Source organism: Phallusia mammillata, chromosome 7 (genome assembly GCF_965637545.1).
Source record: "Phallusia mammillata chromosome 7, kaPhaMamm4.hap1.1, whole genome shotgun sequence".
In the NCBI taxonomy this organism is placed as follows: domain Eukaryota; kingdom Metazoa; phylum Chordata; class Ascidiacea; order Phlebobranchia; family Ascidiidae; genus Phallusia; species Phallusia mammillata.
In genome coordinates, this window is record NC_137258.1 from 15,490,706 (window position 1) to 15,516,024 (window position 25,319).

At 35.6% G+C, this 25,319-nt stretch overlaps 2 protein-coding genes across 3 annotated transcripts; both read right to left on the minus strand.

Annotated features, from left to right (window-relative positions):
* Positions 1–283: 283 nt before the first annotated feature.
* LOC145237370 (TALPID3 protein-like) lies at positions 284–25,319 on the minus strand. Of its 2 annotated transcripts, none has more exons than XM_080100205.1 (26): positions 25,208–25,319; positions 24,944–25,010; positions 23,856–23,943; positions 23,474–23,665; positions 23,297–23,354; positions 23,024–23,072; positions 22,880–22,941; positions 20,437–20,557; positions 14,826–14,886; positions 14,541–14,618; positions 13,983–14,188; positions 13,275–13,377; positions 13,048–13,201; positions 12,680–12,832; positions 12,267–12,424; positions 11,911–11,995; positions 11,762–11,844; positions 7,997–8,139; positions 7,695–7,783; positions 7,411–7,611; positions 5,974–6,149; positions 5,282–5,457; positions 4,899–5,083; positions 4,750–4,826; positions 587–798; positions 284–516 (listed from the first exon to the last, which is right to left on the minus strand). In XM_080100205.1, the coding sequence occupies exons 1-26, from the start codon at positions 25,266–25,268 to the stop codon at positions 384–386; spliced, it is 3,171 nt and encodes a 1,056-aa protein (XP_079956331.1). In that variant the 5' UTR covers positions 25,269–25,319; the 3' UTR covers positions 284–383. The 2 variants fall into 2 exon arrangements, with proteins under 2 accessions (XP_079956331.1, XP_079956330.1); XM_080100204.1 differs by having other exon boundaries at positions 11,762–11,862.
* LOC145237371 (interferon regulatory factor 2-binding protein-like B) lies at positions 15,544–19,381 on the minus strand. The gene has a single exon (XM_080100206.1). The coding sequence runs from the start codon at positions 18,203–18,205 to the stop codon at positions 15,989–15,991; it is 2,217 nt and encodes a 738-aa protein (XP_079956332.1). The 5' UTR covers positions 18,206–19,381; the 3' UTR covers positions 15,544–15,988.

A 25,319-nucleotide genomic window follows, 5' to 3' on the forward strand; every position in this document is an offset into this window, starting at 1 on the left:
CTTTATGAACGTATTTTTTTACTATCACTAGTTTCAATATTCCTTTGCGATTTGCATCATTTGTTGATGTGTAATATTTAGACTCGTTGTGTAATAATGAGATTGTAATTGCGTTGTTGTTCCGCAAGATTATTTTAATGTATAAATGTGGCTCGAAAAACACTGTCCTACACAAACAACATGTTTGTGGGATGAATGCCACCAAATGTATCTTTGTTTCGGACCCTTTAGCAGTTTTTTCAGCACCACGGCATATTCATCATGCCGTGAAATGATACACAAGTTTTAAAAAAATAATTATTAATTTCTATTATCTTTGAATCAAAATATTAACACAAAAAATCGCACGATATTAACACAAAAAATCTCATTTTTCGACAAAACTAAGCGGACTTATTAACAGGAGTAACGACGATAACTTGTGGATTAACAAGCGATGAAATTGAAGAATCTCCATCAATTGTACTTTCATCTTGTAGTGAGGAATCTTGTTCTAGTGCAGATACTACTGGAGACCTAAGAGGAGTGTTTGATTAAACAACTGTGCAACAAAAACAAACCCAGATAACTTCAATTCTATTTTTACCTTCTTTTTTTCCACTTGTTGAATCTTTCCTGTCGTGCATGCCTTGGAGCAAGTTCACCGACACTCAAATCTTCATCATCTGACGGCAAATTTTGCCGATGCTTTCGGGGCCTTTCATATATTCCATTTGGGTCTTCATGTTGTGGATCATTGCGATGAAACTGAGATCTAGGAAGCCCTTTGGTGCGTATTTCACCTTCACTTGAAGGTTCCTACAAAAAAGGACAGAGAAACTAGAAGGGTGGCTTAGCACATATTGCCCTTGCATATACACTATAACCTATTTTAAAACATAAATATATTTCCTATGCTTATTTTGCATTGGGTCCCATATTAGTCACCGTCTTTTATAACTTTAGTCGTTTCTGCAGGCAAAAACTCATGGGTCCCCACCAGACATGGGGTTCGAATACTTTACGAATACCTGCATGACAGTATTCGAATTCGTGAATACTTTGGTAATTTTTGAGTGACAGCAATTCGAATGGTATTCGAATAAAACGAGTCAAGTATTTGTATTCATGAATTGTTGACCAAACTACAATGACAAGTAATTCGAATACTATTCGATTAAACCAAGGCATGTATTCGTATTCATGAATTCTGAGCACTTTTTGAAGTTCGGCAATTCGAATTGTATTCGAATAATGCGAGTCAAATATTCGTATTCACGAATTGTTTCGTAATGTTAAGGTGGCAGCAATTCGAATTGTATTCGAATAAAACGTGTCAAGTATTAGTATTCATGAATAGTTGACCAAAAAACAACAACGTGTAATTCGAATACTATTCGAATAAACCCCAAGCGTGTATTCGTATTCATGAATACTTCGTCCTTTGTGAGATGTAGCAATTCGAATTGTATTCGAATTAGTAGTTCTAGTTATTTGTATTCACGAATTGTTCAGTTGTTGTGAGAAGCAAACAATTCGAATAGCATTCGAATGCACCAATTCGGATATTTGTAGTTGCGGAAAATAAAAGAAAAAGGCGCCCCGAAACTTAAAAGGTATTCGATCAAAAAGTAACATGGGTTTATGAATTGCAAATTTATTGGTAAAAATGTAAACCAACGAGCTTTTTTTGCCACATTAGCTTGACTGATTTAAGTCTCCGTTATATAAATTTCACCCAATTTACATGAGATGTTTGCTTCATGAACACGCTACACCTGTCATGTGCTGAGAACAACCCAATGTTGCAAGCTTTGTAACACAATTCCATTTATGTAACGTCACAATTAAACTTCTATGTGTCATTGTTTCGTAACATGAACGAAAACTTGTCAAAACAGGTCACCTTCACTACCAATTTGAATTGTAGTCGAATCTATTTGGCAAAAATGTGTAGCAAAATATTCTCGACTACTCCTAGTCTGGAGGTATTTGACAATTCGAATTGTATTCGTAAAAATGTAGTCATGTATTCGAATTTATGTATCTTACGGTGCCAAAGGCTGACAACAATTCGAATTGTATTCGTAAAAATGTAGTCATGTATTCGATTTTGAAAATTGTTACGTAACCACTGGCTGACAACAATTCGAATTGTATTCGTACAAATGTAGTCATGTATTCGATTTTACGAATTGTTACCTTGTCAAAGGCCGACAACAACTCGAATTGTATTCGTAAAAAATATCGTGTATTCGAATTCGCAAATTCTTAGGTTGGCAAAAACCTACAACAATTCGAATTGTATTCGAATAAATTTACCCAAGCTATTGTATTCGTGAATTGTTGGTTCAAAAGATAACATCAACTATTCGAATTGTATTCATGTACCATCGAACGAAAGCCAAAATCATTCGAATACAGCACGAAGGTAGCAAAACCTGTATTCGAATGCATTCGAATACGAATGACGAATACGAATTGCCCCATGTCTGGTCCCCACACATGCAAAGTTGTAGATAATGCATTTCAAGAGATAACCATGCAAAAGTCGGATGTTGTAAGGTAAAACACAGTGATCGGCACGGGGCTTAAATAATAATACTATGTAGAATACAAACTATAAAATTAGATTCACCCCAGATATTGGTTGAAGTATGTCCTATTTAACGTTTTAAAAAAACTGACCCATTTAAGGGGGCTAGTAGGGTAACTAATTGGGTTCGACACACAAACTAAAAAATATATAAAAACACAATGACTCAATCAATAGTACTGCAAAATTTCAGCCCAATCCGCCAATGTTTAAAATTTTGACCACTAGAGGTGTTTTGAGCAACAACCGATAATGTTTCTGACGTCATAGGGCTGTTAACAAGCCCCTAACTGCCATGGCGCAAAAACGACCACCAAGAAACCCACCAACGAGCAACAAACAACTGGTTGCCCTTGTAACCATAGGCGCCTAACACGGGTATGCCGGGTATGCCAGGCATACCCGGGCGAAAACCTCGGGTATGCCGCATACCCGAGATTTGGACCAACGTTAGTCATGCTTTGTGGAAATGATTCTGATACGGACCAATAAGTACCGTACACAATTGATAACCCATGAATTATTCGCATTCATTACAATCGTGACAATTGTAACGTCTTGAAAATGCATTGGAATTTAAAAATTGAAGGGTGGTAAAAAAATAAAACGAAGGTGTTGGCGCTCGCTTACGGGAGGAGGGGGAACGCTGCTGCGCTCCGGGTTATACGTCAACAACCACGTGATAAAAAAGTTCAGCGTTTGTAAACTAAATTTTGAGAATACGATCCATTCTTTGTTCTAACTGCCTTTAACGCAAGAATAACGACTGTCTAGTTTGAACCGAAAAAGACAACAACGATTATTGTTACGTCACAAAGGTTGGTACTTATGAAAATTAACGTGTTAGCTTATCGAAAGTTTCTGGCAATTTAGGACGTCGTTTGAAGTACACTAAACTTTAAAATTAATAATGCGTCACATATGATTCACTGCGTTAAATAGGCTTCACGTTGTAAATGAAACAAACGACTTTGGGACGTATAAAACGATTTTTGTAATGGCTAGGCCAGAAGTGTAAAAACTAAGCATTTTTGTAATAGTTATTACAGAGAAAATAAATGTCAAACACTATAGTAATTTGCGACGTAAGGTGACGTCCGACTTAAATCTTTTTTTATCTTTATTGTTCCGCCTCCCCGTAACTTCGGCAATGGGTCCTATTTTTTGTGATGTTACGGCGCACAAACATGTGTTGAATTGCAACACTAGCAGAAGGGCCTGGCAGTAGAACTAAGGTGGGTACTGCACGCTTTAACGTAGTCTCATCATATGTAGCGACAGGAAATGAATTTGGTATTTCATGACGTCATATATGTGGCATACCCGGGAAAAATTTAAAGTCGGCGCCTATGCTTGTAACACTATTGCTTCAAAGAAATCTTTCGTTTGTGGTGCCCAGTACCATACAAATACGTTTTACACTTTAGGGGCTTGTGGGGTAAATGTTAGGACTACAGGGTTGAACACAACAATTGACACCTATAAATGGCATACTATACAAGAAATCCAAATTTCAGCCAATTCTGACACTGTTTAAAAACTCACCCATTTTAGGGGGCTAGCGGGGTAAATACTGGGGTTATCAACAAAAACAAAGTGGGATGCACATCTACATGAATATATCTACCATCTATGTAAATTTCAGCCAAATCCATCAAACAATTGATGGAAAAACGAGTCGGACAAACTTTGGGTAAAAACACCCATTTTAGGGGGCGAGCGGGGTAAATACTGGGGTTATCAACAAAAACAAAGTGGGATGCACATCTACATAACTATATCTACCATCTATGTAAATTTCAGCCAAATCCATCAAACAATTGATGGAAAAACGAGTCGGACAAACTTTGGGTAAAAACACCCATTTTAGGGGGCGAGCGGGGTAAATACTGGGGTTATCAACAAAAACAAAGTGGGATGCACATCTACATAACTATATCTACCATCTGTGTAAATTTCAGCCAAATCCATCAAACATTTGATGGAAAAACGAGTCGGACAAACTTTGGGGAGAAAAAAAAGGAAGAAAACAAAAGAAAAAAACAAAAACAATTTGAGTAAAATCAACATGTGTCCCCTTCAGGGAAGGGGACCCATAATTAAAACGTTTTTGCAAGCAATTTAAACTGAATCTAAACATGACTCACACATTTTACACACAAGCTTCAACTTACCTGATCATTTTCATCTTGTAAATCCACCATCCCTCTGAGCGTACCAAGATCATCAATTTCTTTCAACTTCATAACAGCTAAAGATAATGGCAGTCAAAAATCTTGAATCCTCTTGTTCACACAAACAAAAAACACTCATATTACTGTACCTGGAACTTTTGGTTTTAGTTCTCCATGACTAATTACAAGTTGTCCATCCGAAATGGTTGCATCGATACCTTTGCTTGTGGATTCAGATAAAGATGAGTCACTGTATGTGGTTGGTGATGCAACGACTTGTGGTATTCTTTCAACAATTTCATGAATTTCTTCTTCCAACACAGGAGGGTATAATCTAAGCAAAATTAAAAACATTACCTCCACTCTAGACGGAATTTTAACAAAATCAGTGAAAACGAAAAAAATCAGTTGAAACTAATCCCACCTAAAACAAAGTCAGCAGGCAGTTTCAAGTCAGTAATATATTATTACATTAATTTCAAAGTGGTGCAATAAAAATTTTTCCACGCAAAAAAGAGACATTTTGATTTACATGCATGGTCTCTTCATAGTGTGATGAATGTTGCTCTCCTGTGGAGTTTCTCCATCCCATGGATCAGGTATAGATTCTAAAGAAGTTTCTTCAGACTGAGGAGATGCTGATCGATGGAAAGACTTCTCAGAATGGACACTTTCAATTGGATCTTTTAGGCTTATTGGAGGTGTTATCTGCACAACAAAATACATGTTTTTTTGGCAATTGTATTTGCCTGAAATATAAACAATAACAAACATTGAGAAATACTTCAGATGCGGTTTGTAACTTAAAAACCCAACTCCATTTATGTAAAGCATCAAGCCCATAGATGATAAGCTGCAAACAGTGCACACTGTTTTGACCTATATCGTCTCGTCATTGCAGCTAGTGACAAGAGATAGGCCTTATTAGCTGTTCGGAGCAACAGGGTAAAAAGTCATACCTCACCTATTTTATGCTACAACTGGGCTAAACCACAGAGTAAACCGACTCACAATGTCCAAACAACTGCTTGGGAACCAAAGTGAAGTTGGTTTAAGACATTTTCTCTTTGTTGTGCAACACCATTTCAATTAAAGAAAAAGTTTATAATAAGCTTCAGGTCAAATTACTGAGGGGTCTGTAGAGACAAAACAGTTGGGAACCACTGGTCTAAAGGACTTTTTTAATTTATTCTTGCCAAAGCAAAAACATTTTTTTTATGTTACCTCTGGTGTTGCCACTGATCTTATACTGTCACTTTGCACAAGTTGTTGCTCCTCTTCCCAAACTTCTGGCTCTGAATGGGAAGAAGGAAATGATATTTCACTCACTGACAACTCTGGGGTTTTGCACCTTGGTACATCAACTCTGAAATCATCATCACTTCTTGAAGTTGGAGTGCCTAAACAACATGCATCTTCCACTTTATATATTCTATGTCCTATTTACTGATTTAACATACACACCACTTACTAACATGAATGTTTTGCAAGCACCACAACTATTAAACATGCATATTGATTACTTAATAAAAATGGTGCAATTATTTTAAGATTCTTAAGGACAAATTAGTAGACAACATTAACTCATACTTAAAAAGTTTTTATCCATATTACTTTTACATCATTATATTGACATATATTTATAAAAGTAGCAAAAAAGAACAGGAAAAAATATTGCCAATTCTCTGAGAAAGTTTTCTCCTGCCTTGCCTTAAAATTAATGTCCAAGGCCAGTTGTAAAACAGTTTCAAAAAAACCTAGACAGTATTACAGACACTGACAAACAAGAAGCCATTTTTCTGCAAAGGTATATAACTTTGTTTTGCAAAACCTAAACCAGTGTTTCTCAACCTGGGGGTCGCTACCCCCCAAAGGGGTCGCCAAGCACTTTTGAGGGGGTCGCGAAGACGCAACCCAATTCGGAATGATTTTATCCGTATCAAAGAAACTTTCCCTGTGACTTCTGTTTAGCATAGTAACTCACACGACCGTTTGATTTAGAACGGGCGCAACAAATTTTTTTGCGATTGTATACTTGTATAATTGCCGTTTTTGGCTTTGCTTAACATAAAAAACACGAAATAGTGAAATGGTTAGTGAAAATGAGCCACAAACACAATTTTAAGGGTTTTCTGAAGTACAGCAAAACGCCGAACTATTGCAGTTACGTTAGATTGAAAATGTGTGATGAACACAATCAACACATTCTGATAGTTAAACTTCTTGTGTGCGCGTGTAAAGGGGTCGCGTGGTTTTAGAAAATCTCTAAAGGGGGTCGCATAGTAAAAAAAGGTTGAGAACCACTGACCTAAACCGTTGACCTGCAATAGCCTCTCGACTAGTCGACGAACGGCCTTTTAATGACCTTTTGATAGGGTTTACAGTAGCATGCAGTCCTTTATGTTAACAATATTTTACCTGACATATACAAAACTGAAGTATCATTTATAAAGTTTATATCAAACGTAAGGTATAAAACCTTCATTAAATCTGAAAATGTGCATTGCAACTTAATGTAATCATATAGCATTGCTGCGCAAAACAGCTCACCAAATATCTTACCACCCAAAAGAAAACTGCCTGGTAAAACGGCCTCCTCCTCTACATTAAACCGTGTGATTTCTGTCCTATATAGATTTACATTACATCAGAAACTTTTACCAATAGGTGTAGGAACTGGTGTGGCAGGTTGAAATATTGAAATTGGAACATCTGGTAAAAAAGTAATTGTTTTTGGTTTCTTCGGGGCAACATCCTTCTTTCCCATCATGTTTCTAATGATATCTTCAATTTCTGATTCTATGAGTTTATTCATGGTTTCCTCATCATATTCATTGCCACTATCAATCAGTAATGGGGGGTCTGTAAAACAAACCACATTGCAACATATTTAAAACCTTTTCACTTTGCGAAAGTGACAGAAAGTCGAAAGTATTTATACTGACCACATGATGTGGGTGGTTCCTGACTTGCATTGCCATACAACTGGCTTAATATCCTGGACAGAATTTCCTTTTCCATCCAATCCTTGGTTCTAATCCAAAAAATCATATTTAATAAAAGTTTAAAATTATGCATCATGTGTGTTATTCAAATTTAACAAACAAGATTTCTGTTTTAGCCATCAGACTCAAGTCAAATTATGCTTGATATGTTTTGTAACAATCCAAAGCTTTTACCCACACCTAACTTTTTTACCTCAATCTCGACCAGATCTGTAAGACCAAAAATACTCAAAGCCACTTACTCTTCTTCAAAAAGATTTGCCTTAAGTTGAATCTTTTTAGGCTCAGGTTTCTCCACAATTGGAGTGAAATAGGAAACGTTATTACTACATGGAATTTTCTCCTTTGCCTGACCATCCAGTTTCACTTCATGATTGTGTTCAACCTTTCAAACGAAAAAAATAACATAAAAGTAAATGACATATAAAAATGCAAGAACTCAATAATATGCAATTGGGTCCCATGCACATTGCACACTGTGGCCTGTAAAATAAGGTACTTTAGGGTTTATTCTTGTAACCAAGCTTTGTTTTGCAACTACAATGTGACATTTTGGGGTAGATGACTCTCTTGGTGAGTGACTATGTTTTAACATACTAAACAGCTTGGTGAAATTGGGAATGTCTATAGAAACCATGATGAAAACAATCTCAATACACAGCTTGAGGTTTACATAATGACATCATTTTATTAATTTTAGATTTGAAGTTAGAAGTAGCTAATGTTTTGGAATCGGTTGAATTACTTGCATTAAAAGATATAAATACATAAGGTTGGTAATCACAATCTGGTTAATTGGGATGTTTTCTAAAATCCCAAACTGTTGCCTATCATGAGAAAAAATAGGTCAAATGCAATTTGCTTAATCTGGACAATAATTAAATTCCTGATCCTGACTATCCAGTCGCATCTGTATACCAAAAAACGTTGAATTTATCTTAGCACTACTCACAACCAAAAATCAGTAAATTTTTTTCCAATTCCAACACCTTTAAACAGTTGGACTTATTTCAGTCAACCAGTGGGGTGAAAAAAAAAACAGTAATAAACCACTGCCTGTAAAAAACTAGAAGGGTGGCTTAGCACATATTGCCCTTGCATATACACTATAACCTATTTTAAAACATTGATATATTTCCTATGCTTATTTTATATTGGGTCCCATACCATCCACTGTCTTTTATAACCTTAGTTGTTTCTGCAAGCAGAAACTCATGGGTCTCCACACATGCAAAGTTGTAGATAGTGCATTTCAAGAGATAACCATGTGAAAGTTTAGTGTTGTAAGGTAAAACGCAGTGATCGGGACTGGGCTTAAATATTAATACTATGTAGAGTACAAACTATATAAATTTAGATTCACCCCAGGTATTCTTTGAAGTATAGTCAAATGGGGTAAAAAAAAATTTTGCTGAAGTTGGGGTAAAAAAAAACAATACCCTCACAGCTAAACCAAAATTTTTTTTTAAATGCTTTCTTTTTCATAGGATGTATTTATTCTCTGCCTAAAAAATAAGCCATAAACCATTCTCAGATTTTGTTTCTAGGCAATGTTCTGCAGGTTGAAACAACAGTAGTAAAATTCGTATGTTAAAAAGTCTTCAACAACCTTTAGAAACTTTCCTGCAGATTTTTTATTACAAGTTTGGTGTCAATGATCTTTGTTCTGTGTTGTGTCATAACTATGACCTATTAAACAAAAAAGACTCCACTTGGCTAGCTTCTTAATTTTTTCAGATATCTTGTTGTTCGTTTTTACCCCAAACGGTTCTATAGGAATGGGGTAATAAAAAACTATGTATTTTTGGCACCCCAAAAATTTTTTTGGCCCAAACATTTTTCTTTGTCACCTGGAAGTTTAGAAAAGAAAAAAGAAAGCCTATAAAACATGTACTTAAACCAAAGTTGTATAAATTGCTTTGGGGGCCCAGTTTTGGAGGAATTTTTACCAAAAAGTATACCTGCATGGCGAAAAGTACAAATTGGGATCCAGGCCTAAAGAAAAATGCTACAAATTAAGAAAAAGAGGTTATCAAATCATTATGTGGTAATTCAAGCAGTTTGGGGTAGAAAATTAAACTTTATTTCAATAAGGTTTTAGGTTACATGACCGGTCAGCAAGTGGGCGAGCTCTATGTGAACCTAGTTGCATACCAACAAAAGACTGGTAAATGACAAAAAAGACCAAATCAAAGGCAATAAATGCAGTGCAATAAAGGTACAAAGCCATGGAAAGTCTTAGCAACAATTTGAAAGTGTTTTATTAATTTACAAACAGTTTACTAACTGCTGTAAGTTTGGTTTGCAAAATTTCGAAAACAAAGAATTTTATGTGGCTCGTGTTTTTTTGGCTTATTTATTGTAACAGAGTTATTAATGAAATTTCTGTTTTATCTTTGACTTTAAGATGGTTTATTAAGTTCATATAATTGAATTGAAGTTCCAACTGCCACTTAATTTTTTTTTAAATGGTCCTAATGTCCACTTGTTTTTTTTTACCCTGACATTGTTTTTTTTTGTACCTTTTTCGGGTTAAAAAAGAACAACAGTTTTTGTCAAATATTTTTTTTGTTTTTTAGTAAAATCAAAAACTTGTCACATAACTATAAAAGTAGTCCTATCAGCTTTGTTGGGAAGAAAAACTGACCTTTTGTTGCCTAAAATAAAAGTTTGGCAACAAAGTTTTAAAAAATTGTTTTTTTTTACCCCACTTGACTATATGTCCTATTTAACGTTCTTTTTCAAAGAAACGAAGGAGTAAGAAGTGGCATAATGGGATAAAACAAAAAATGAATAGCAAATTCTACAAGCTGTCCAATTTTCATTCAATTCGAACATTGTGAAAAGGGTTACACATTTTAGAGATTAGTTGGTTAAGTTGTGGTGCTACAGGGCAAAACATAACATTTGAGGACTTAGTATGTTTAATAAACTTTGCAAGGTAAAACATACTATCATACTACCCAAATTTTATCTCACCCATTTTAGGGGGTCTGACCCCTTTTAGGGGGCTAGAAGGGTAACTAATGGGGCACACAAACTAAAAAAATATGAAACCTCAATGACTCAATCAATAGTACTGCAAAATTTTAGCCCAATCCGCCAATGTTTAAAATTTCGACCACCAGAGGTGTTTTGAGCAACAACCGTTAATGTTTCTTACGTCATAGGGCTGTTAACAACCCCCGAACTGTCATGGCACAAAAATGTTCACCAAGCAATCCACAAAGTCACAAACGAGTAACATACAACTGCTTGCCCTTGTAACACTATTGAGCAACAGAAATCTTTCGTTTGTGGTGCCCAGTAACATACAAATACGTTTTACACTTTTGGGGCTTGTGGGGTAAATATTGGGGCTACAGGGTTGAACACACCAATCGACATATAAATGGCATACTCTATAAGCTATCCAAATTTCAGCCAATTCTGACACTGTTTACAAACTCACCCATTTTAGGGGGTAGCGGGGTAAATACTAGGGTTATTTGGACAAACAAAGTGGGATGCACATCTACATAACTATATCTACCATCTGTGTAAATTTCATCCAAATCCATCTAAAATTTGATGGCAAAACGAGTCGGACAAACTTTGGGAAGAAAATAACCCATTTTAGGGGGCTAGCGGGGTAAATACTGGGGTTATCAACAAAAACAAAGTGGGATGCACATCTACATAAATATATCTACCATCTGTGTACATTTCAGCCAAATCCATCAAACATTTGATGGAAAAACGAGTCGGACAAACTTTGGGGAGAAGAAAAAAAAAGAAAACAATTTGAGTAAAATCAATATGAGTCCCCTTCAGGGAAGGGGACCCATAATAATCTTAGAATCTTAATTTAACTTCAGTCACATTTGTAAACCAGTAAATTATGGAGCCTCTAAGTGTCCAGGTACGATATTGGGATGAAGAAAACATGTGTCTCCTTGAACAAAAGAGACCCATAATCCAGAAAATAAACTAAAGTTGGTGGGTAATAAAGTGAATAACTTAACTACCTCCTCAGATTCAGAAGAGGTAAGATCCCTTTTTTCATTTCCTTGGGACACACAAATGACTGGTGATGCTTCTTCCTGTGCATCTGTAGATTTTTTTAAAGCTGCTTTACATTATTAAGATTTTGTAAGCATAGTTCAATTGTAAAAACCTTCAAGCTGTGGTGTTGCAGTTGGAATTGAAACATATGATTTTGCTTTAGGTTTTGGAATAATAACTGGAACAACATTTGTGTCCTTAAAAACGAAAACAGCATTTGGTGTTATAGAACACAAATTGCAATTAAAATATCTATGTAAAAATTTTTTGATTGATGTTGTTACCTAAATTAAGATTTTGTTTAAATCCTAGTTCTATGTTTTATTCTAAGTGAGCACATTTGTCGGCAAAATTATATTTTTTGTTACTTATGGCAAAATAAACTTTACCTTACAAATATAAACTTTTTCAAATCTTATTATTATTTTTAAGGTATAATAATTAAATTAAAAATGAACAAATAGTTACAAATATTTTAGGAGGTCTTAGTGATACAGCAACAGGAATTAAGTTTCCAGATGCAACTTGATTTTGTTCAAGATGACAACTTGTTGGATCAAAATAGTACATTGGTTGTTTGTTGCTTAACAAAGATGCTTGTGATTTTTCTGATCTCTTGTAAGTAGCTACAATGTAAGAAAATATTTATTCAGGAAAATATTCAAGACTTTACAGAAAAACTAATTTAAAATATTGTTTCTGATTGTCTTAAGTATGTACAATGTAAAACATGATTTACACAACAATAAGTTTTGTTTAATTATTCTAACACAACCTTCTGAAACAATAAAAACTAAACTATTTTAACTTATTATGTTCAGTTTTTGTTTATATAAAGCAAACTTGATCAATGGTGATACTCCTAAATGCTTCTACTTTACCTGAAATATTTTCTATGGCACGCTTTGTTCTAAATTTAGGCTTGCTGTGAGGAGTAGTGACATGCATGAATGGTTTTTGTACTGTCGTTCTTCTCACATGATAGGCTGCTCGACCAAACATGTGAGTAGCAGCATCTTCATCCACTTTTACATCTAAATTAATTGACTAGTTTTCTTTGATGTTTAAAAAATATTGCATCTGAATTGTTACTGCCTATATAAATTGAAATTTTAAGAAAATTAAAACCAGTTAAATTAAAGCACCAGATTTTAAACTTGTAAAAAACATAAAAAAATACAATCAACTTTTTCTACTAAATTCATTTGTAGAGGCCTTGGGTTGTTTTCCAAATCTATAACTTGTGTACCTGCTTGTTTCTTTGAGACTGCCTTAAATGGTTTGGTTCTGCCAAGGCTTGGATTATTTGCAGATTGAGATGGGCCAAGCTTGTTGTTTGATTCTGGATTCAGTCTTTTTGTCTGCTGTTTTGTTTTTAGAGGATTTTTGGTTTTGACTTGATTCTGTTAAAAATGAATTTGTTTGGAGATAAACAGACATGCCAAAGCAGGTTATAAACATTAGTTCCTTATTTACCTTTTGGTGTGTTTTAAGTTCTTGGTTTAATGTTTTTTCTTCAGACAATGCCGCAATTTTGTCATCTACCAGTTGTTTAATATGCCATTTGTTGTCCATGCATCTAAACACAAAGGTATTTAATAAAATCTTCCACCTGTTTCTGTTTTAAATCCCAACATATATTTTTGTTTCTGCATTTATCATTAAAAAACATTCAAACAGAAATGTTAATAAAAAAATGATTTGATTGGAAGATTGCAGTACTTATAATGAGATAAACTCAGTGGTGAGATTCAATTTTTGTCAGTTGCTTCTATCACAAAGTAACATTTTTAAGCTGGTTCTGTTACAAAAAGTCCATTGACAGTAACCAGTAATGCTAACCAGTTCGCTGATCTCATAAAATTTCATGAGACGGTTCTATAGAACCACTGGATCAACTCCTCCTGACTGAATTTTACACTTGTCAAACATTTTTGCCAGTTCTTAAACACTATCAATTGGACTAAATTTAGAACTAGTGGGTCAATGTTGCCATTTAGCTTGGATTCAATTAAGAAATGATGAGACACAACTTTGGAAGTGTAAGGCTGTTGACACTTAACTGAACATAGTGCTCAATCTGTGCAGTTTGATACTAAGTTAACACAACATGTGAGTAAATATCACCTTTGACAAAGTATTTTTTTAATATTTACAAAAGATATGTATATACTGTTTATGTACAATTTCCCATTATCCAAATGATTGTTTCCAACAGTACATGGCTTCAAATCTGCTGCTATGGAATGTTGCACATGTTTTATGTTGTCATCTAGTGTGCAGCGTGCTTGTGTGATTTTCTTCAACAGTGTTTTGCAATCTGTGGCAATTGTTGGAATGATTTGAATTCTTCCCAACACATCAGTGTCCTCAACAGGTGGTGGGCTTTTCTGTAGTATGAAAGCAGCATTTTTTACATTTAAACACATACTTAAAATCTACAAATACAGTTTCAAGGGGGGCACATCAACTTCTTAATTTGAGCACTACAAGATTAAAATATGATGATTTTCGAACAATGTTGCTGCGCTTCACAATAGGCATGAAATAATGCAAATAATGCATTCTTGATAGGTAAGAAAAAATGTCAATCACAGCACCTGGGCATCAATCTAAAATACAAAAACCTTTAGGGTCTGATTAGCAGCAAAAATCAAAAAGAGTAAGGTATAAGGTGAACCATTGGTTTAAACCCTTTTTAAAAATATGTATTGACAACAATAAAATGTTATTAAACTCAACCAGTAAATATTCTGAGATTGATGATGGAAATTGCTTTGAAATTTCCTCTTTCTGTAACTGCTTCTCCAACTCCTTGACCTAAAGTTGTTGTTAGTTAGCACTTAGCAACTTTAAAATAGTCAAGGTGTTGCTAGGTGGAGGTAATTTTCTGGTCTGCAATACACATTGGGCATTAACATTATTATTGTGTTTTAAAGATAATTGTGTGAAAATGAGTAACCAATATTGTCTAAACATATATATATACATACAAAATTTCTTACTGCAATATGCTATATAACTCACCCTGATTTTGTGGTTTGCAGATATCAAGTCTTCTACCATTGTTTTATCTGAACTACTGTTTCTAAAAGTAAAATTACAAAACTTACAGGTCGGCCAAGAGTTTTTTTATATTAGCCAAGTTTCTTTTTTTTAAAAAGATAAAAAATATATGCACAAAACAAACATTTTCGGCTCTGCGTTATTTTTTTTAAGTTTTTTTGATACTGTAAAACTCATAGTATTGTATATGATGAATATTTATTAGTCAACTTATCAAACATTTTGATTTTGAAATTTTTATTGAACTAGTTTGGATACCAAAGGGTTTTAAAGATGATACTTGCATTTATCATATATGTCATCATTCACATGATATACTTTATCTAGGTTTATGAATTAATGAAAAAAAAATATTGCAAGCAGAAAAGATGTCACGCACCTACTTAGCTAACATCTGGATGATTCCGGACAACTAATTTTTAAAGCTTTTGTAGAGACTTCAAGTGTACCACGATGTCAGTGATTTATATTAAGAAACAAACTAAGTTAAGTCACTCAACAAGCAATTGCCAAGTATGGTTAGTAACTAGAGTTCAAAGTCACTCAAACTTCCTACAAATTATGAACACTGTTTGGTGCTTCCTGCTCTAAGATCAACAATTTCTGATGTTTCACTGTTAAAAACAATAACTTTAATCAAAAAGTTTAAAGCTGCAGACTTAAATTTTGAACCTAACAATAAAGTCTTTCAACATTTTTCTGTCATAAAAACAAAAACAACCTGAATCTCAGGTATTGATTCGCACCATTTACGAGTATGGCAATAAATGTTGCACAACACAACAATTCAAAAAACATGATCATACATTCCGAACACAGTACACTCCATTTATAAACACATAACACCATTGAAGAAAAAACCCTTGAAAACTGTCCAGACAAAGACTACCAACAAACATAGTGCAGTTAACCAAAAAATGTGAAATAAAAAGTGCTCAATTGGAGTTTGCAATGCAAACAGGAACTTTTGTAAACCTTGCACCAATGTTTCTCACATAAAGAAAATGTACAGACCTTTCTTACAAACAGGTTGTCAATATATTTGACACAATAGGCAGTAGTTGGCACAACTCAAAAAACAGTTATATTCACAAAGTAAAGAAATTGATTAACCAATGTCATTTTTAGTTTTCCACTTTCTCCTTTTTCACATCATTTTCTCCGTTTAATATTGTTGTTATCTCTTCTTGCATAAATGCCCATGGTACAGTTGATCCAACCAATGGACACTTTGCTCCACTTGGACAGTATACCTCTCCACCTCGTGCTCCCTGAGCTTTAATATTGTCACGAGAACAGCTAAAACAGAATTTGTGTGCTGCTTGAGAAGGACATTGAACGAAGTGTGTATCTTCCAGCCTGCCATGGCACAACACGCACTTTAGGGGTGGATTTGGTCCATTGATTGGAGTGTTTGGATTAGGAAAACTTGTTGAGAGAGGGCCAGTACCATTGGAAGTTGGAGCAGGAGTGTTTGGAGTAGAACCAATTGAAGGATTGGGAGTGGAAGGTGGAGTAAGTCCACCAGATGGTTTGACAGATGTACTATGAAGTAAACTTTGACTGCTCCGGGCACTGCCTGAACTGCTGTTTCCACTGCTTGTGCGCATGTGACGCCATCCTGATTCGCCATTTATTTCAGGGACTGGTGAGCGTGGAATGGATGTAAGAGGTGAGTCGCTTCCAGATTTATGTGGTTTAGATTCAACATTGCTTCCACTAGGATATGATGAACCACTGTTGTTGCTACTTCCACTACTTGTGCGATGTGCTTTAGAGTTTCCAGTTGGGACAGACAGTGCAGTGACAGGACTTTTCTCTTTGGGAGATGATGAAAATCGTTCAACACTCTGTTCTTGGTTTGGTGAGCTAACAACAGACCCATGAGACTGCTCTTGGTCTTGGTCATGGGATGAAGGTTTTACTATATTTGGTAATGGCACAACACCTGATAGTGCAGCTTGTTGTTGCATCAGTGCAAAGTTGGATGACAATTTTATGATGGTATCATCCACTAAACCACTTCCAATACCAATGGATGTTGATGGTTTAGAATCACTGGATAATAATTTGCATGGAGAAGTGCTATGTCCAGGATGGTCGGGTGATCCCTTGCGCTTCCGAGTTGGCAATTGTGCACTCACTGCCTTTAACATGTAATGGTGGGGACTTGGTATTGCTGATGTAGGCAATTGGGAATATAATGGATCAACATATGCAGATGGTAGAAGTTCGGTCGGTATTACATCTTTAAATGTACGAGCACTGTCTGGTAGCAAGTCACCGAGCAACCTCCACTGCCCAGATCCATGCTTCATTTCATATTCAATGTACTTGTATCCAGAACTCAAAGCACCTTTACCCATGTCCTTGGTTGTATCCGAAAACATTTGCTTGGCAACAGCTGAAGCAGTAGTATACACATTGCTTGAACCCACAGGGTATTCTATGTATGTTTTCAATTCATATTCCATTCCTGGTTTGTATGGGGCATCAAAATGGACAACCCGTCCTTTTAGGCTGTGATCCTTTTTAAACCTGACATCAAAGGGAACACAATGATTTAATCTTGAAAGTGTATCCAAAACAATGTTGTTGCTGGTACTGTGTTTGTCATCATAAATCTGTGATGTGGAGTTGTGCCGAGCAACATATGATGCAGTGGAATAGTGTCGTTCTGGAATTTTACTGATAGATGACACACTTGGTTCTTTGGACAAGACACCTGACCTTGATGTTTGGCCATACATCCGGCTTCCAGACAAAGACTGTAGGACAGATAGTGATGTGTTTCCAATGATTGACCCATTTACAAAGGCCTGTGTTGAGGAAACACTGGGTAACACAGAGCGCCTCATAGGTGATGACTCATCATCTTTTTGGTAATTTGATGATGAATTGCTTAATGTCTTGTGAACAGGGTTAGCTGAATTGGAATTATTTTGGTGGTGGCCATAGAGTGAATGACCAGCAGTAACTTTGCCATCAGCAGAAACAGAATAATATCTGTCAGATAATCTGCTGTCAGTTTGGTCAAAAAACACTGAGTTCTTGGGTGGTGAATTTCTTCTTGCAGACTTGGTTTGTGAGTAACTTCCACCAGCATGTCCAGAGGAACTACCTTCACCGCTGCTGACGCTTTGTGGTCTGTGTGCACGATGGGCGCGCTTCAATTGGCGCGCATTTTCCAACACTATCTCAATCCGATCGGGGCCCTCGTAGTTAACACAGCCTCGACAAACTGGTTCCGTAAAATCAAAGACCATTGCCCACGGCATGCGCGGAAAGTCACAAAGATAGCAATGCTGACGCGTAGGTCTGCTCATGTGATTGCTCGACATGGCGAGTAATATTTTACTGGCAGTTTTGCAGTTACATTAGCACTACTTTTCTGCGTGTCACAAAGTAAGGTTAGAACAAGTAGCTGGTAAAACTAAACCTACGTCTTATGTTTTAATAATCTTTTCAATCTATGCGCAGATCCAAATATCCCCTGATGTACACGGAACGGTACAACGTAGGCTACGGCGGCCAGACACTATTGAGGCTTACTTCACATCTGGTACTACGTAACCGTCGGCCGAGAAGAAAAATACACACACACTGGGCACGCGCCCTAACCGCCCACTCACGTCACGATTTCCGCACGCACGAACACTCAGAACTGAATCAATACGTCATATGGTCGGTTTGTCAGCGAGGTTCAGATCATGCACCAATGAAAAAAACTACCGCCACCTCAGTTTGTTTGGCTGGCAACTCAGTAATCGACACGCGAGAGCAAAGAAAGTGATTCACGCGCCACGACAAGTCTAAAAACTGCTCCTATGACAACAACAGTCGTATGACGTCAATCGTCAATACAACCAGCGTCACGTACACTTGTACGTTCCAAAACTAATTCACATGGCGACCCCCGAGTCACTTTAGCTGTCTTTCTCCTTTTTTAACCGATTTCTCTTTTTGTACAAACTACAATATAAACAACAAAAGAAGCAAGATACCACTCGACGCTTTGCGAAAGTACAAAATATTTGAATACAAGTACTGAATATACCTGGATTTTCCCAACAAGTGGATCATGCTGTTTTGTGGCACAAGTCACGAAAAACTAGACAAAAATGGTTTTTTTTCAATGGTCGTGGTCCTAAAATAAACGCTGCGGAAGTGCCTCGGGAACACACGCAAATTTTTTGCCGATGACTCATCGTGGGCGACTCAAGCCTTTTTTCTCCGTCTCTCCGTTCAGACGCTGCTGTGTGTGCGTAGGCGAATCGCCATAAAACGAGGATATTAAAGGTCACGTGGGATTTGTGGTCAGTGAATCATCGCGCGCCAACAATGACTGCATGAAACATGAGGGCACGACAACTAAATAAAAATGATGAAAAGTACTTGCAAGCTTTTTACTGGTACTGCCTGCTGTTTTTACGTTAACAATTCACGTGATGTAGCTGTAACCTGCTGACGTTCTAAATGCCATGCAAGTATTGCTGTTGGATTTGTTGTGTTATATATTCAAGGTTGCTGCCTAAAAAATGATGTCGTTAAATGCAAATCTAGGCGTATAACATACCCTAAACAAATTGACAACCTTCAACTGTATTTAAACCTTGTTTTCAAGCGTGAAACAGATTTAGAGTGCACCCAGTTATACAGGCCTTTGCGTGGTGTTCGCGATAATAACAACGCCGAAATTGCTAAGAAAACAGAGGAAGGACAAGTTCAGATTCACATTTTGCTGCCGGGCACGTTTGCGCTTATCAGTGCAGGCGAACATTCCGCGCAGACCACACCAAGCCACTGCTGACGTACGAAGAGCTGTCGGGAGAAAATACTCAGCAGGAGCGACCAGTTTCTCTTCAGTTGTGTGCGCATAACCGCCAAATCACAAAAACAACCTAGGTGGTGCGTGCAAGTCATGTGCATCACCTACTAGAATCGTTTTAGGTTTTCTAAATACAAATTCACAAATGACTAAATTGTATTTTTTATCTGTGATTTAAAATTGCAGCTTATTTAATCAACGTTTATAATTTTATGTGGCGGTTTGTGTGTATGAGAATATGATTAAATAGGGTCAAAAATGAGGTCATTTATTGCATTTAGTTAACTATAACAATTGCATTATGTATTGTTGCCTTCAGTTGTAATGATATAACCACACCATTTTTTGTAAAAATGTGATAAAATAAAAAGAAAGAAAAGTTTTTTTTACACCTTTGTAACTGTGATTCATGCCGTGCAATAACACAAAAAATTGTATAGCTTGACATCAAATTCTGTATGACGTTTTTTCTCTCTCCAACAAAACACAAAATAGAATCATTGAAAAGGCAGCATTATGAAGAAAAATGAATGAATTTTATAGGGCAAAGAAATTATAGTTAATAATAAGGACGTCGAAACGTCAATTGTTTACAATAAAACTGCTGGATGAGCAATACTTGGTTATACATTATGCCTGGCAGCAATAGCCTATTTCAAATTACAGTTAAGTTATCATTTATTTCCTTACATGCTTGCATCAATAGTTCCATGTATTGTTAGCAAAAATTCTATTATAACTTACTTTTTTGAAACTGTGGTATCTCGAACTGGTGTCAATTCAATTTGGTCACAGCAACTCACATCAAGTGATTTGTTGCTACGATTTCCAACACGAAGAATTTCTTCTAAAAAGTGTCCATTGCCTAAGAATGGATAAACGTTATTGTTATCATCTTGGAACTGTTGAGAAAGTCCAGGTAATGGCTTAATCCAGATGACTGCTGAACAAATACAGCTTAATTCTAATTGCCCCAAAACTGCAGGAATGTGTATTATTGCCTGAATTAAAGGTCTTTTATAACCAACCATAAATCATTGAGCCACCACAATCAGTAAAAAAAGCCCACCAGGAGCATTGGAGTTGGGTGGTATGCAGTGTTGCAAAGTTGTGCCGTTGTCGACGAATTGGGCTACTTTTGACATCAAGTTGTGGGCTTTTTACATGACTTGCAGGTTGTGCCTTTTAAGGCAGGATTTTAATGGCATTTTTACCCTATGAGGAGTATTGATTGGGATTGCAGTCTTATGTCATCAAACATACCCAGTAAGTACAATTTTGACAAAACAACTAACTAAACGGCCCAGAGCGCTGGAGATCCAAGATCCAGCAGAGCAAAATAATGCTTTAATTGTAGCAATGTAACATTTATTTTCCAAACAAAGAAATTTAATAAACAGCCTCTTTGTTACCAAGGAATGGGAATTGTCTCTAGGCAAAAAGCATTGTTTCAAAGGTCATCTTACTTTGTTATTAATGCGGAAAATTTTTGTTTTAGTGAAGAGATTACAAGATAAAAAAGTGTGGAGTTGCAACTTGCTGTACATTTTGCTTGCCATTTCAATGTCAGTAGTATGTATTGACTCAATACAGCGGATTATTCAGGGAAAATCATTCGTCACGATAAGCTTAGTTCATTACTGTGTTCACTAAGCATTAAAAAGGTGTCAGTAGTAGATTATAGGAATAAATAGGTGGAAGTGGCCAAAATCATTTCTATTACAGGTAATTTGTAAAATTGAGCTCCTTTTGGCAAGTCTGGTTGCGCTTTTTGACAATTTGACCTGGCAACACTGGTGGTATGGTGCCTACAGCTGGGATAACAATGTACATTTGAACACATATGTGGGGGTACACGGGCAATCTCTCTGTTGATCAGGCTAAATTTGAAATTACAAAAAAGGTTCACTGTGCCTAATTCTTCGCAATGGACCAATGAACCTCTTTGGTCCTATACTTTAGTATGTGTAGATTTTTTAAATTTTATGTATTGAGACATAACAATAAGTGGCCTTCTGGGAAGATACTCTAAAAAGATAAAGGCAGCATTTCTTCTGAACGTCACAATTTTTTTCAAACTGGAGAGTGTGATAATCAGTTTTTGCAATAGATGATTTTAGCATTGTGTTTTTGCACAAACTGAAGTTTTGCCTTTTTACTTCGAACAGGATGAAATAGTACAGTTGTTTTGTTTCTTTTTGCTCATAATTTCTCTAGTTTGTATCCATTACTGTGTACTTAATATGAAATATTGCAACATTGGTTGCCATCCTTCAATGCAGTGCTTTCCAATTCACAGCTCATGACTTTTTAATTATTATTTTTTTAATTAGACAGATCACAATTACATTGAGCAAGATAAAAATGACAACAAACAAAACAGATATAGCAATAAACTTTTTACATATAATCAAACAAACTCTGGCTTTTCTAACTGCACTGATTGTACAATAACTCATTAGAAATAATTGACCAGGCAAATACAATCTAGTCAATTGAGCGGTGAAATAAATCAAATATCGGGCAAGTACTTTGCAAGCTAGTGAAATGTATGTTCAGGTAAAAGTTGGTGTCTAACTTTGACCAAGATGTATCTACGAAATTTGCACATGCATTTATTTGGTATGTAATATATATATTTTACTCTACAAAAATGGGCATTTATTTCAGATAAACAAAATACATCCATGTTGCCTTGTCAAACACTATTTGATACTAAGTATGCCCAATACTTTTCTACTTGGGGTCTACTAAAAATGTTTTACCCCCTACAACAACCACATAACAAGCCCAAGATAATTGAGAAAATTTGATTCTCATGGATAAAACAGTATTTGACCCATCAAATAGAGTGTGGCCAACTGACTGTATTTGACTGGTCAACTGATCTGCTAGCAATTAAAATGATTTGCGGACCACTAGAAATAACTTTACCTTAGGTTGGAAAGCATTGCTTTAAAATAGCATGCCCTCTGTCAACATTACCAGTAACTTTTTGCTGTTGATGTGACTAATTTGCTTACAATAGGTTTAAGTGCCAAAAATTAACATAGGTATAGTGTTCAATGTACAAAGGTAATCCAAACATCAAATTGCTTTCATGCAAAATAATTTGTACTAAAACGAGAAAAAAGAAAATTGACACCAACGGATGCGACAAGTCATAAACAGTAAAATAAACTCCTACCTTGGTCAACATTTTGGGAAGGTTGAGGGACAGTGTTTCTTGGTAAAGGTGTCAGGGAAGATCTGTATATCCATGAAAAAAGTAACAGATTGATAAAAAGCAATGTTTATATCCACCAACAACAAAAAATTGTTTTATTCTTACACAGGTGTGGTGAGATCCAATCTTTTATGTGGTGGCTCCAGAACCCCACCTGAAAAATGTATATTTATTAACAGTTGCAAAGGTTTCAAGCCTTTTTAGTTTGGCTATAAAATGAAAACACACAAAAGTGAACCAATTAAACACACAAAACTTTTTTTTGACTTGGCTGACAAGGTTACAGCATATTTTTTCTATTACCTAACCTACTTGTAAAGTGTACATGTTTTCAACAAACAACAGAACAAAAAATAACAAATTGCGCCATTTCCTCACCAGTTGATTGTGATACTTTGTCATAGTGTATTTTTTCCAAGGCTTTCAGAAACTGCGACTGTATTTTTACACAAAACATGATTAATAGAAGCTTTAAAGACATCAAACACAAAACAATTTTTGGTCAACCAAACAAACACTGTTTGCAAACATTTGTGTCTATGTAAGGTGTTATACCTGCCATTGAGTCTGATGCTGCTGTAAAACTTCAAGATGTTGGAGACGTTGGTTGGTTATATCAGTCAGCTGGGTCTCTAAGCCATAGACATGCTTCTGCAAATCATGTTTATCAAGCAGCCCTGGATGTTTAGCAAGCAGCTCAAGTTTTTCGGTCAGCTGTCCAACATGTTCTTTCAAATCACTGGTGATCTGAAATCATATCATTTAATTTTAGTGCAAAACCAAGTGTGTATTGATATGGTCCACATCACATTAACAATAGACAACCTTTATTTCAAGTGCACTGTCTTTTACTTTAATTTCAATGTACCACACAAAATTGTAGTTTCCAATCAATCGATCTCGTTTGTACAATACAATATATATATTGGCAAGATACCTTTTCATCCTGTGACCACTTGTAGTGATGTTTGATACCTCTACTTGCTGTTTCAGGATGTACAATGCATTCCTTCGACTTATTCATTCTGTACAACACAATGTGTATAATTTGGTAATTAATGACTAACAATTTTTGCGGTTGCGGTTGGAAATGTCTGGAGTTTTGTTGGGATGGACAATTTAGAATACTATTATAGAAAATTGATAATTTGATGTGAAGCTATTGGGCACTTTTAATTTTCTACAAAATAAAATAACAAAACACATGGCGCCTTCAATGGGCCTGGTGTACTATAATTGAACAAAACACTGTTAACTTTTTTACAGTCCAAAACGATCACAAACACTGAAAAGGTACAACAAATCATAAACACTGACAAGATGAAACGAATTGTTTATATTGGTGTTTTAAAATCTGTGTTTTACATCTTTTCTGATTCACATTTAGACGATCATACCCCAAGTTGTCTGGTGAAGTGCTGCATAAGCACAGAACAGGTAGCAAAATATAATGATTCTACCCACCAAGTTCGATAAGAAAGAATGTCTGTGTTCTAATTGCACAATCTTTGACAAGTGTTTGACCATTTTTTTACAAATAGAAATTATATAAACCAGTGCAGTGACAAAGTTTGGGTACATGGTGCAAGCTGACACCTTCATCAACTTTAAATTTACTTTTGGGATTGTTTAGGAATTGAATCATTCAATTTTCCATTCTAAATTGCCTATCTCGAATTTCAATTTCTCCCTAATATACCACATAGTAGATGCTAAACCATACAAAATCATTTAAAATCAGATCATGTATCAACTTTACAGTTCATACTCCCAGAGCCGAAGTTTCTTTTTACAAACCACAAGTAAAAATGAAAGTAAATTACTCCCTTCAAGTTTTAAAATTCCTCGGGAACCACTGGTTTAGAGGATGGTCAAATCTTGGTAAATATTCTAGTCAGGTTGAGATTGTTATTTTTCAATAATAGAAACATCTTTGTGCTCATTACCACAAAGTCATAAGCTAAGCACTCTTTATCACTTTAATCCAAGCTGATATCAACAATAAGTAAAACAATGCATTCTTACTTTGATGTTGTAACCTTTGAAAGACATTTCCGAACAGAAGTTTCATCATATTTTTGGATGTTAACTTCTGAAAACATAATAACAAGCTTTAAAAAGATGTTTCAAAAGTAAATTTATGAACAAACTATAGGTGAATCTCTAACAACGTAGAATGCACATCTTGAGTTTACAATCACCAAATTGGTTAGAAGAAACTAAATTTCTAAAACCAAAAAACAATTCCAATTACAATCTTAACTTTCTTTGTTTATTACTATCATTTACCTTTGCAAAAGTTTTCCGCAACATCCTTCTCTATTCCTTGTGGAATGCATGGTTTAGACATATTTAGTTATTTACAACTTTAAAGTAAAACATCTACATAAACAAGCAATGA